General features: G+C 35.7%; 1 protein-coding gene across 1 annotated transcript; it reads left to right on the top strand.

The window, feature by feature from the left end:
• The first annotated feature begins 755 nt into the window (after positions 1-755).
• LOC143566894 (nonsense-mediated mRNA decay factor SMG7-like) lies at positions 756-4977 on the top strand. The gene is made up of 6 exons (XM_077053459.1): positions 756-839; positions 1052-1624; positions 1705-1827; positions 1927-2150; positions 2554-4286; positions 4934-4977. Exons 1-5 carry the CDS (start codon positions 756-758, stop codon positions 4265-4267), a joined length of 2718 nt encoding a protein of 905 aa, XP_076909574.1. The 3' UTR covers positions 4268-4286; positions 4934-4977.
• Positions 4978-13280: the final 8303 nt, after the last annotated feature.

Genomic DNA, 13280 nt, shown 5'->3' with positions numbered 1-13280 from the left:
TTATTTTTCTTTAACACGTAGAGTTTTCATTTCTGTATTTTAGGCTTCAATTTATTCATTTTAAGAGTGTCGATTTGGTTTTCCCTATGCGGGGTTAGCATACACCAGTAGGCTTTTGTTTTCACTTAAAGGGGCTATCAACGACTCGTGTGACGACTAAGAATCTGATTCATCAACCTACTCTCAATATTTTGATCAATAGTTAAACCTTCGCATTTACCAAAATTTTTACTTTATAACTTGGCTCGTTCCAAAAATTTGGTAGTTTTGCCCAATCCCCAGGTACACGAGCCCTGCCTAAAATCGTCATACGACTCAGGCTGGTGAATCAACTCATGAACTTTCACCATGAGACGTATTTCATTAGCCGGACGTGTCACGTAAAGTTTTATTTGAGAAAGGAAATGGTTGAAGAATGGTAGCCAATAATAATGATTGTTGGAAGGATAAGGGGGGGGGAGGTTGGGCATAGAAAAGTTTAGGGAGTAAATAGCAAATAATAATGAAGGAAAGAAAGAAAGAAGGGAAGAAAGGGTAAACGCGTAGTCTAGTCTTTGTATTGTAAACCTAGGCAGCCAGTAGACGGATTAAAATACTATTTATCTTCTCAATCGATGGCTCCAAACCCTAGGCCTAGATTTATTATTATTCAGCCAACAATAATCTCCATCTTCCCTTGATTATTCAATAGCAGAATCCGATCTACCACCGCTCGGTAACTAACTTCTTCATCCTTGCTCAATTACTTGAGACTTATGCTCTATTTGTTGTTTTGCAGGATGGATAAACAACCACTTGCTTCTTCATCACACGACCTTGCGCAACGTCTCTATGACAAAGTAACTAACCCTTTTCTATCACTATTACTTTTACTTATTATTATTATCTTCTTAATTAATAATTAATTAGGTAGGTTTATATCCTATCCACTTTCAACTTTTATTTATCCTCCTAATATTGCAACCGATATATGTATCAATTGCATAGATTAATGCTCATATTTGCTTCCCTTTCAAGTTTCAAAACTACACACTCACTATGGTTTTCTCAGAATATCGAGTTGGAAAATAAGCGCCGCAAGTCCGCTCAAGCTAGAGTACCATCCGACCCAAATGCCTGGCATCAAATGCGTGAAAATTTCGAGACCATAATACTCGAAGACCATGCTTTTTCCGAGAAGAACACCATTGAATTTGCTCTTTGGCAGTTGCATTACAGGCGGATTGAAGAATTCAGGGCGCATTATACCGCTGCATCTCAGCCCAGAGGCGCCCCTGCTCGACCCGATCGAGCTTCAAAAATACGGTTACAGTTTAAAACATTCCTATCAGAAGCTACCGGTTTTTACCATGATTTGATTTTGAAAATTAGAGCCAAATACGGACTCCCAATAGGCCAGTTTTATCCTGAACAAGACAACCAGCAGAAAGATGGGAAGAAATCTATGCAGATTAAAAAGGGTTTGATATCTTGTCATCGGTGCTTGATATATTTAGGCGATCTTGCACGTTACAAAGGATTGTATGGCGAAGGTGAATCAAAAAGCCGTGATTATGCAGCAGCTTCAAGTTATTACTTGCAAGCAGCTTCTTTGTGGCCATCAAGTGGGAATCCACATCATCAGGTTATTCTTGGTTCTAAACTTTTTTTTATCTAGATTTTATATTTATTTCCGTCCTGATTTGATTGTTTTGTTTGTTGTAGCTTGCTATATTGGCTACCTATTCAGGAGATGAATTGATGGCAGTATATCGCTACTTTAGAAGTCTGGCAGCTGAGCATCCTTTTTCAACTGCAAGAGATAACTTGATAGTAGCCTTTGAGAAGGTAATATTAGTATACATGTTGACATATTTATGGCGTTTTATTAATTTTTTTAGAAGGTATAACAAAATAACAAATCACTGGTTTTTTTTCACATGGTAGAATCGACAAAGTTATACTCAGTTGCATGTCGATTCAAATGGTCCTGTTAAGGAATTACCTGTTAGGACAAAAGGTAGAGGAAGAGGGAAAGCAGATCCAATATCTCGATCAAAGGAGCTGGTTACTGATACTGATGTGGATATAGTGGCTGTAACGCGCCAAACGTTTAAAGCATTTCGTGTCAGTTTTGTTCGCTTGAATGGTATTCTTTTTACACATACAAGGTACGGTAACGATTTGTTTGATTGATTTGACTAACTGAGTGTTCAATACTCATTTTAGTTTTTAGAGGTCTTTTTATATTTGAAGTTTTAATAAGTATTTGCCAAGTTCTTTAAAGGCCTAACAGAGAAAAAGTGTTCATATTTGAGGGAAAAATATTCAGTAAGTTGAAACTGAAGTATACTTTTCTTATTAGGATAAAAGTAGGTTTTAATAGGTAAATTTTGTTACAGTTGGTATGAAACTGTTATTTGGCATCTACATAATTAAGTGATAGAAGCAAATCTGTTTTTTATCCAAACAATAAAATCTAAAGGTTTATATAGTTAGTTAATCGGTCTCAAAAACCAAATTCAGTACCTCTTAAATTGATCAAAAATTTAATTGCATGAAGTATTGTTTCAGCTTGGAGGCATTTGAAGAAATTCTTTCTCTAGTTACCAACGCTTTGCAGGAGCTTCTTTCTTCCGGGCCAGAAGACAAGCCGAGTTTTGGTACAGACGCGGATGAAAATGGGCTTTTTATCGTGATACTCGTTTCCATACTCATATTTACAGTAAATAACGTGAGAGGCGGGGGCGAAGATCAGAGTTATGCAGATATTGTACAAAACACTGTACTTCTAAAAAACGCTCTCATAACATTCTATGAGATTATTGGTCAACTACTTAAAAGATGCATAGAATTGATCGACCCTTCCTCAAGTTTTCTGTTATCTGGCATTCTCGTTTGTGTGGAATGGATTGCTTGTCATTCTGATATCGTTATATCTAAGGAAACTGACGAAAAATCAACGGCTCAGATCAAATTTTGGGGCTACTGTGTGTCTTTGTTTAATAAGCTATTGTCTGCTGGTTTGGTCTCCTACGATGATGATGATGATGAAGATCTGAGTTGCTTTACTGATATGACACGGTATGAAGAGGGGGAGAACGAATATCAATCTGCTTTGTGGGAGGATTTTGAGCTAAGAGGGTTCTTGCCACTTGAACCCGCACACACATTTTTGGATTTTTCAAGAAAGCATTCTGATAACAAAAAGGATAAATTAGCTCGTGTGAAGAGGATTCTGACTGCAGGGAAAGTTATTGTGGATAAGATTACCATTGATCATAAGAAAGTGAGGTTTGACTCAAAACTGAATAAGTTTGTTATCGATGTTGAGATGAAAGACATGGGTAGCTCTAAATCACAGGTAGTTAAACAGTTGACAGTGGAATCTCATGTGGAAGGCGAAGGTGAAGATGAGGATGAAGTGATTGTGTTTAAACCAAATTTGATTGATAATCGAGCTGAAATGCTTTCTTCAAAAGAAATGTTTGAAAAACTGCGAAGTATAGATGCTGGTTCTGGTCAGTCTAATATTCGCCAGCTGGACACGGTGTATGTTAGCTCACAGTCCCTTTTGCCTGTTAACAATTACACTCAAAACATAGGGCAGCCAGTTAACAACAGTTACAGTACACAAAACACTGGGCAGCCAGTTAACAACAGTTACAGTATGCAAAACACTGGGCAGCCATATCCGTTCCAGTCTCCATTGTGGTCTAGTGGATTGCAAGGCTTGGCTTTACTGGAAAATGGTCAACCTGAAATGCACAGAGATATGCAGATTTCAAATGCTAGTGCTGGTATGATGTATGCTGGACCATCTCATACACATGAACCTGATCCTTATCTTGTGGGGCGAAATACATCTTTAAACATGTCAACAAGCTCTTTAAAAGTGTCTACAAACAGGCCCATACGACACCTTGGACCGCCACCTGGTTTTACCTCTGTTCGCCCTAGTAAGCAAGTTAACGAGCCGAACTCTGCATTGGGCCAGAATCAGAGTCTTTTAAATGATGATTACAGCTGGTTAGATGGATATCAGTTGCAGTCATCAATGAAAAGTGGTGTTCAACCGGTTAATCTGCCATCAAGTCGGAGTTCTCAGTATGCTAATGATTCTGTAGCTACATCTAGCTTCCCGTTTCCTGGAAAACAAGTCCCAGTGGTCCAGTTTGAAGCGGAAACGCAGAATCTAGATAGTTTACACGCTCACCGTCAACAACGGTATGTTCCTCAGTTGGATCAACAAGGACAGTCAATTTGGAAAGGCAATCACTTTGTGTGATCTCTTTGAGCTCTACATGGTATAATCTAATTCTTAATAGGACTAATTTCATATTTGAAAAATTTTATATACACCGAACCAAAACTAACAATATCATATATACACAACTTCAATGAATTTTTACTTAATGACCATCCTACCCCTTTTCATTATACTTGTTTAAACCCTATTTTAATTTCGGTTGACGTCAATGATAAGCAAGCGAACCAAACTGTCGTCTCTCTTTTTTTGACCTCTCGACAGAGATAATCGAACTCGGTGTGATTGCATAATAATTTAACTAGAATCAGATAGTCAAACCAGGTATAACTGCATCTGTGTCCACCTATCTGTCACATTATATTATCTCATTAGGGCATGTTATTGCATTAGTTTATCGCATCTGTTTATTGACTCTTTCAGTTTTGTTAGAAATTAAAATTGCTGGTAAAAAAAAATTAAGACAAAAATGGGTAAAAAGTTTAAGCTAAAAGGGGTAAATAAGAAAAAATTTGTAGTTAAAGTGACGATATTTTGGCTACTTTGTGAGGGCGTGCATGATGTTTTCAGTTTTGCATGAGTGTACATTTGATCGTTTAGATCCTTTATAAGGGCATATATGTTTTTACATTCTTTTATTAAATTTTGTGTTCTGATGTTTGGAGTTTTTAACGTGTTATATGAAAGGTCAACTGTCATGGCCTTTGATCATGAAGTGCAAAGTCCAGGTTATTATGGTACTGGCAATCGTGGCATACGTGCAGGCAAAATGGTGAGAATGACCTCTGCTTGCTACTTGTTTGATTGGCAGTTGAGATATTTATCTTTTTATATGTACTTACAGAGAATATGACTGTCTTTCCCATTGGAGTTAAAGATTCAACTGAATTGCTGTTTATGGGTTGAGGATGGGTGGTAACGTCGTATCAATGAATCATCTGTTGGGTATAAACTGTTTGTATAATTGTCTGCTGGTTTTGTGGCTAATTGTTGGAGACAAAAGTGGTTGAACGTGAGTGGAAGCATTGTTAATCATGATCGCGGTCTAGATCTCGGGTCTTAAATGTGTTTTCTTGGTGAACTTTTTGGTTTCTCTTGCCATAAAGGAGATATGTTATGCTATGTCTTGGATCTTTTTTGTTTTGTTTTGAACGAATACTTTTTCATGTTGGGATTTTACAATTGATGTTTGTTACTAAATAAATATTTTTCATTTGGTCTAATTTGTTTTTCATAATTTTGCGGTTAACTTGTTAGGCGCTATGATTTTGACGTTTGGTTGATAAACGTGTCTATAGAAGTTTGATTGTTTCTTAAGCTTTGAAAGATGTCACTTGATCAAAACGTGTAAGGGTGCAAACGAGCCAGCTCGACCAGGCTTGAGGTCGGCTTGTTTATGTTACATTGAGTTCGAACTTTAGCTTAGTTTGTTTTAATCTTTATTTCTAAAGCTCGAGCTCGATACATTTCATAGTCTTTTAAGCTTGAGCTTGGCTCGTTTATTTTAATTTATTTTTAAATATTTATAATTATTTTTTGTATATTTTTTTAATTAACGTAAGGTCATCGCAAAATGATCTCTTATGATTAACTTAAAAAAAATGTTAAAGAGTTATATTTATATTTGTGCATATCCAATTCAAAAAATAACATGAATAACCTGAAACCATACTAACATACCCGATATATATCTTATCTTACTATTCTAATAAATAAATACTACTATATACCACTTGTCATTTTCTTAGCAACTCTCACAAATTTTAACCAATTTTCAAAAAATGGTATCTCATTCGGTTCAACCCCCCAATAATACTAACTGGATCCATTTTTTTAATTCTCTTTCTTTTCATCAAACCCTAATTCCAGTTCCTCTCTTCCGTAGCCACCTACGCCATCGCCATCGCCATCGCCGTTCCTCTGTTCCTCTCTTCCACCTTCGTTTATTTTAATCCATTATCAATCTCTCTTAAAATCTCGCCACTGCCGTCGCCTCCTTCATCGCCACCTCGTCGCCTATGTCATCACCATCGCTGCCTCTCTTCCGTAGCCACCTACGCCATCGCCATCGCCGTTCCTCTGTTCCTCTCTTCCACCTTCGTCTATTAAACTCATTATCAATCTCTCTTAAAATCTCGCCGCCTCCGTCATCGCCACCACCGTCGCCTACATTTAAATTGATTAACCTACTGTTTTTATATTGTTTTTCGTCTATGTTGAGTGCTGACCCTCTATTTTTTTTTGTTGTTGCAGGCTTTTCGTCTTGCTTTCGCGTTGATATTAATGGGGTTGGTGTTCGCAATGATGTCACTTGTTATGCTATCAAGGAAAAACTGGTAAGTTAAATTTTCCTACTCGTAAAATGTCACTTGTAATGCTATCAAGCATTTATAATGTACGTATAAATAGAACGATTGTTAATGGTTTTGTGCCGTGATTTAATTATTTGAGTTTAGGCATGGTATAGTTGATTAAATTGGTTATTAGACTGTGTTTAGGGTATCTATTTTCAGCTAGGGTTCTGTTTACCGTGAATAGTTTTTAGGTTTAGTTTTCAAGCTTATAACGAGCAGTTGCTTGAAGTGCATTGGGATGTATTGATGGGGATGTGCATTTTTGATGTGATGGCTAGGTCTATAATTTATGTGGCATGCATTGTGTTTGTATGTTTGAGCATTAGTTATATATGTTTAAAATAGCTGCTGAAAAGTGTAATAAGTTGACATGCAGGGGAATCAAAGGTGAATGGATTGCTTGATGGACTGTTTTAAGGACATTAAGCTTGTAATTAGCACTAAAAACGTGTTTGCTAATATCATTCATCTGCATTATAGTGAGTTAGTCACTCATTACAATGTTGAGTTGAGAATGAGGTTCCTTGAAATCAGTGTTTGTAACACACTAACACCTAAGCAAATTACACACCACTGTGTTTATAAGGAAAGCTCAATCCTAAATCCTGTCAATTTGTTTTGGGTGTGTTGATTGCGAGTAGCATGATAACTCCACATTTAAGCGTGCTTGATGGGTTTAATTCTAGGATTGGTAGTCTCCACCCATCCAGGAACTCTTCGTTGACAATGCTTACAGTATTGGTTGGTATGAGGGACCGAATGTCACAACAATCATCTTTGCTGGATCTTTTAGCCTTCCATTGTCTTTGTTAGATGTTGAAGTTAATTTTTTTGTTGTTGCAGTCTTTCCATCTTGCTTTCGCGTTGATACTAATGGGGTTGGTGTTCGCGATGATGTCACTTGTGTGCATGATCAAGGAAAAACTGGTAAGTTGTACATACTGGTAAAATAGTTGTACTCCGTATAAATATGTCTGGATTTTGAGTTTTGACTTAAAACTAATTGTTGCAGCAAATTGACTGTGTTCGTAACCGGTTTAGGTGCACAAGATTTAGCTCCAATTACCTTAGTTTTATCACTTTGCTACGCTCTAGATACAAGGTTAAGTTCAGCCCCGATAAGGTAACTATTGTTTTCATTCAGTGATGATATGGATAGTATGGTACTTGTATGCATATGATTTTAAAAGTGCTTTAATGTTTTATTAATATGATTGTCTATTAGGCTATGAGACTACTGTTAATGAGAAATGGATTTGGACGGATATTCGAACGAAGATCCTGACTGAGGATGGGGATAGTGATTACGATTGCCAGCATGTTTGGATTTGGAATTGGAGTCTCATTGGAAATCCCCGTGTAATACACGGGTCTCAAACTAGTGTGTGTGTGTGTGTGTGTGTGATATATATGGGAAGGTTAACGTACAAATGAAATTAACGTGTTAAACGTGAGAATCAAGTAGAGTAATTATGTAATTACATCATAGAGTAATTACATAATTACTCTATGATAATTACTCTACTTGTATATATAATTACTCTACTTGATTCTCACGTTTAGCACATTAATTTCATTTTTATTTGATCCAAACCCTATATATATATATATAGGGATTAGTGAATATAAGGGCGTTATATATTTAAGTTAGATGCAAAACTATCAAAACTACGTAGTTTTGATCCAAATCTAATTAAATCCCTAATTTCCCTGATTACCTCTTCATCATTCGTTTAGTTTTCTTCCCATTGCAATCTTCTCCATCAATATCAATCCCTTTGTAAACCTAAAAAAACTTGAGACCAAGGGTTAGTATTTTTCAGCTCCATTGGAATCGTAATTCTCAATAACCTAATCAGGAGGTTAGTAAAAATACTTTTGACGGTAGCTTAGTTCTTTATATTTATACCATAATATCCATGCTCTACTAGTTCTTTGTCAATTATTTTTTCTTTAAATGGACCTTTGTTAATTGTTAATTCTTTATATATATGCGTGTGTGTGCGCGTGCACGCGCTATAATATCCATGTTCATTTTTCTTGAACATGGCATATACAACAATGGATCTAGAAGTTCAGTCACCGGTTGAAGCTTTGATACAAATCTAATTGACCGTATTGATTCAGAAGGCCTTTTGGTCATTAATAGCGGTTCAGATTTTGAAATAGAAAAAAGAAATGACATGGATTATGCGTTTGAGAAAGAAGCTAATGACATAATGGGAAAAGTTTTTGATACTCCTGATGATGCTTATGATTTCTACAATCACTATGCGTTTTTACATGGAGTTGGATTACGTATTCATACGGCTTATAAAAATAAGACAACAAATGAGCATTATCGAAGAATGTATGTATGCAACAAAGAAGGTTTTAAAGATTTGAAGTATAAAAGTTCCGTAGGAGATGTTAAGAAACGTTGAAGGGATTTAAGGACCGGATGTAACGCACGTCTTCGAATTTCAAAAAGAAAAGATGGGAAATGGTTTGTGGATGTGTTCAATGATTCACACAATCATGAGCTTACTGTTTCTCCCACCAAAGTATTGAAACACCGGTCTCATGGGAAGTTTCACCGCTCATTGGCTTGCAAATCTCTAATGGCGGAACTAGGTCAATCCGGGTTAAAACCTTGCAAAATCAAGAAGGTCATAAATGCCATGAAAATAATGTTACATCAAAACAATGTTCTGACGTCTTAGCCGACCAGCGAAAACAATACAAAGGTAAGGAGTTCTACGGGCTTATTAAACATTTCCAAGATAAATTACTAGAAGATCATAACCTTTATTTTGTTGTGGATTTATTTGATGATGGGTCTCCGAGAAATATTTTCTGGGCTGATGGGAGATCAAGAGAATTGTATATAAAATTTAGGGATGTTGTTGTGTTTGATGTCACATACATGACCAACAAATTTAAGATGCCATTTGCCCAGTTTGTCGGGGCGAATCATCATGGTCAGTCTATACTTTTTGGTGTACTATTGGAAAATGAGAAACAAGATACTTTTGAATGGTTATTTCAAAATTTCTTAAAGTGCATGTTTGATAAGTATCGGCGATAATTACTGATTAGGATCAAGCTATTTGCAATGCAATCAAAACAGTTTTTCCAAAAACTCGACATCGCTACTGTTCATGGCATATTAAAAAACATGAGACTGAACATCTTTAGTCTCTTAAAGTTCAACATAGTGACTTTGAAGAGTTACACAATCAATGGAAAAAAAGTAATACGATTGAAGATTTTGAAGCTCGTTGGAAATATTTATGTGGTAAATATTCGGCTAAAGCTAAGCAAGAGCATTCATTCTTTTTTTGATGGATATGTAAATTCAAATACTGTACTGAATGAATTTGTAGTACAATATGATAAAGCTGTTGAGGCTCGAAGGGCTGCTGAAGAAGATGAAGACTTCAGGTGCATGAATTCCAAGCCAAACTTTTCTTCTGTTAATCTGATAGAAGCAAAAGCAGGTTCACGTTACACTAAACAACTCTTTAAAGTATTCATGAAGGAATGGACCGAAGCTACCTTCAATTTAACTCACGAGACAATAAGCAAGAGTTTAGAAGAAATCAACTACAAGGTTGGACAATTGAATATTGATAAAATATATTGGAGAAATGTTAAGTTTCGTCTCTCAGATAAGTTTAGATGTTACATGTTCTTGTTCAAAGTTTGAAACATATGGGATGTTATACAAGCATATCTTATATGTACTGAAGAAAAAGAATGTTCAAACCCTCCCTGATCATTATATTTACCTAAGTGGACACTTGATACTAGATATAAGTTGGCTAATTGCACTATTGGGATCGAAGACACACATAGTGGGAATAAGGTTAGTGCATTAACTTTATGGTGTGTTCAATCAAATTTTAGAAAAGCGGTCGAGCAAGCAAGAGACTCTGAGATAACGAAACTAAATAACATGTTGTTGAAGTTTTTAGAAGAGCAAAGTACTCGAACAAAGTCAAAGTAGCCCTAGAGTGTGTCACAAGATTCTAATGTGGGAACTTCGCAAGTAAACATGATGCCTCAAATTTCTATTCCTGATCCACAAGTTCATACTAATACAAAAGGTCGTCCTAAGAGTGCAACTAGATTAAAATCTTCCTTAGAAGCAAAAAAAAAGGGAGCTTGTTCTTACTGCAAGGAATTAGGTCATTACATTACCGGGTGTCCAAAAAAGAAGGTAAGATCACATTTACTTAAAAATTAATCATTTTTTTTGTTAAAATTATTCTCATATTTAAGTTTTTCTTTCAGGCGAAAGATGATGTACTAGAAATAGAAGGATGATTTGTGGATGGGCTTGAAGATATGTGCAATGTTTTTTGTGTCTTTTGAGTACTGTATTAATTTTTTTTGAATTTGATTAGATACTAAGATTTTGGTTTTTTCTCATAATGTTTTAGTATGGGGTGGATCTATCATTTTTGTCCAGGATCATATTGATTTTTTGCCTATCATTTTGTCCACTTTACTGTGCAAGATATATTGCAGTTCGATATACACCATGTAAACATAATAATTAAACCGATAGATATCGTTATTAATATAAAAAATCATGTTCAAATGATAACATGCAGATACTTCAAGTGGGCCAATTGTGTCATTTTTTAAGTATTATAAAAGAACTTAGCTAAAAAATAAACGGGCCAATTCGTTACTGTATTACCTGGATTAGTAACTGTCTTGGAGCTTTTCACTGCATTTGACAAAGTATCAATCAGGATTTGTTTAAAAAAAAGCCTGATCATCAATAATGGTAACGTACACTAATTTTGAATTACAATATCAGCTTAAATAATGGTATTCATATTTGGGTAGCCTGGTCAATCTAAGCTCACAGCAAATGGGTGCGGTAGGGGTGTTCACGTTTCGGTTTAAAATCGTGGAACCGACCAAACCGGGCATCAGTTTGGTTTCGCTGTCGGTTTTATTTTCTTACTTTCGGTCAGTCGGTGTCAGAGGATTAAAACCATAGTGAACGGTTTACTAGCCTAACTTTAGTAAATTAGTAGGTTTTGGCTTTTAATTTGGAATGATCATTGGCTCGCCTTTCTGTATTGACTTTGTGTTGATACATGTAGCTATGTTATGACTTTAGAGATTCACAGTTAGTTACAGGCCTGTAGCATCTATCGTTAGTTTGATTGAAAACTTAACCTGACCCGCAAATCTGACGTCAAGGGCATTTTGGTCAAATCTGTTCATGAACAACATTCTGTGGCAAATATGTCATTTTTCAGCAATTTTTAGTGTCATATTTGACCCATGTAGTGTCATATTACCTAACCAATTTAATACACGACTGATCCAGGAGAAAAGATGCAAAACATGCTATGAACCTGCCATTCTTTTCTGCAAATGTCTTGAACTGTTCTGTCCAGTTGAATCTGAGAGGTGGTCAACAAGACGCTTTACGGTCTTCATAATTTACTATACCCTCAACTTTTTTTCAAATAGGAACTTTAACCAAACTTTTGTGGTATAGCAAATGAAAATCAGTTGAGAACTTTCTAGTCCCCTCATTTCATAACCAGTGGTGGATCTAGACATCAATTTTAAGAGTAACGTTCAAAAATTTTTTTTACCATATTTCACACAATGTAAACTAGGGCCTTCGCCGAGAATCGTGAAATTTTTTTAGGCCGAAGGCGAAAGAACTGGCCCTTAAATTAGTTGTGTAACTGAATTTAAACATTAAAAACACATATTTTTTTTAAATATATATAATTAAAAAATAAAAATTCAGGCCTATTGGGGTGTCGGGCCGGGATCGGTTGACCACCCGGCCCTGCCTCATAGCCGCCCTTGATGTATAGAAACACGATAATAAATAAATTTAAACACATATGGTGCAAATTTCTCCTATTCGGTTTTTGAAAGCTTGAAATCGAGACATTACATCGTCTTCTTTTACTTTCATCGTCTTCTTTTACTTTATCAAGCGTTTCTCTTTCGATCGCACAAATTAAAGCATTGTTCAAATACTCATCACCTATTCGGTTGCACAAATCCATCTTGATAAGCTTCATTTAGAAAAACATCTTTCAATGGTTGCGGTTGTAACCGATAAAACCAACGCTAGCTTCAATATTCGATAAACCAAAGGAAAAGTGGTGTGTTTTCCCGTTTCCACCATTACACGAGCAAGGTCAAACATTATACTCATTTTTGCAACTTTATCATCTTCCTTTATAGTGTGATAAAAAGTCGTAAGATCATCACCCGAAATACACCATCTTTTTTCATTACTAAAATCATTCAGACGCATCTCATAAAATGACACTATCTTAGATATATCAAACTTAGAAAACGAATTGCAAGGATTTAAACCAGACATATTTTCTAACAAACTAGTTGAGACCTCACTGAATTTATTTTCATGTTCTTGAATTTGCATATCCAAAATCATATTAAAAACTTAAATCTCAAAATGGTGTCGAGTGGTGGTGTCTGGTGCAACGCTGTTTGATGTCTGTCTAGTTTCCAATTTCCGTACAATGAGTATTATTTTTGAAAAATGGTTAATAGGTTTTAATTGGTTTGGGCTTTAAACTTTGATTGGGATTTTCTTTGGTTGAATTTTTAAATTGGTTGAGCTTTAAACAAATAGGGGTAACGTCATATTTTTTCAGGGGTAACGAAATACGAAAACTTGTCCA

The sequence above is a fragment of the Bidens hawaiensis genome, unplaced genomic scaffold (genome assembly GCF_021521415.1).
Source record: "Bidens hawaiensis isolate Kalapana, Puna unplaced genomic scaffold, B.hawaiensis_p1.1 tig00001236_1, whole genome shotgun sequence".
Classification (NCBI taxonomy): Eukaryota; Viridiplantae; Streptophyta; class Magnoliopsida; order Asterales; family Asteraceae; genus Bidens; species Bidens hawaiensis.
This window is presented reverse-complemented; position numbering and strand designations above follow the sequence as displayed.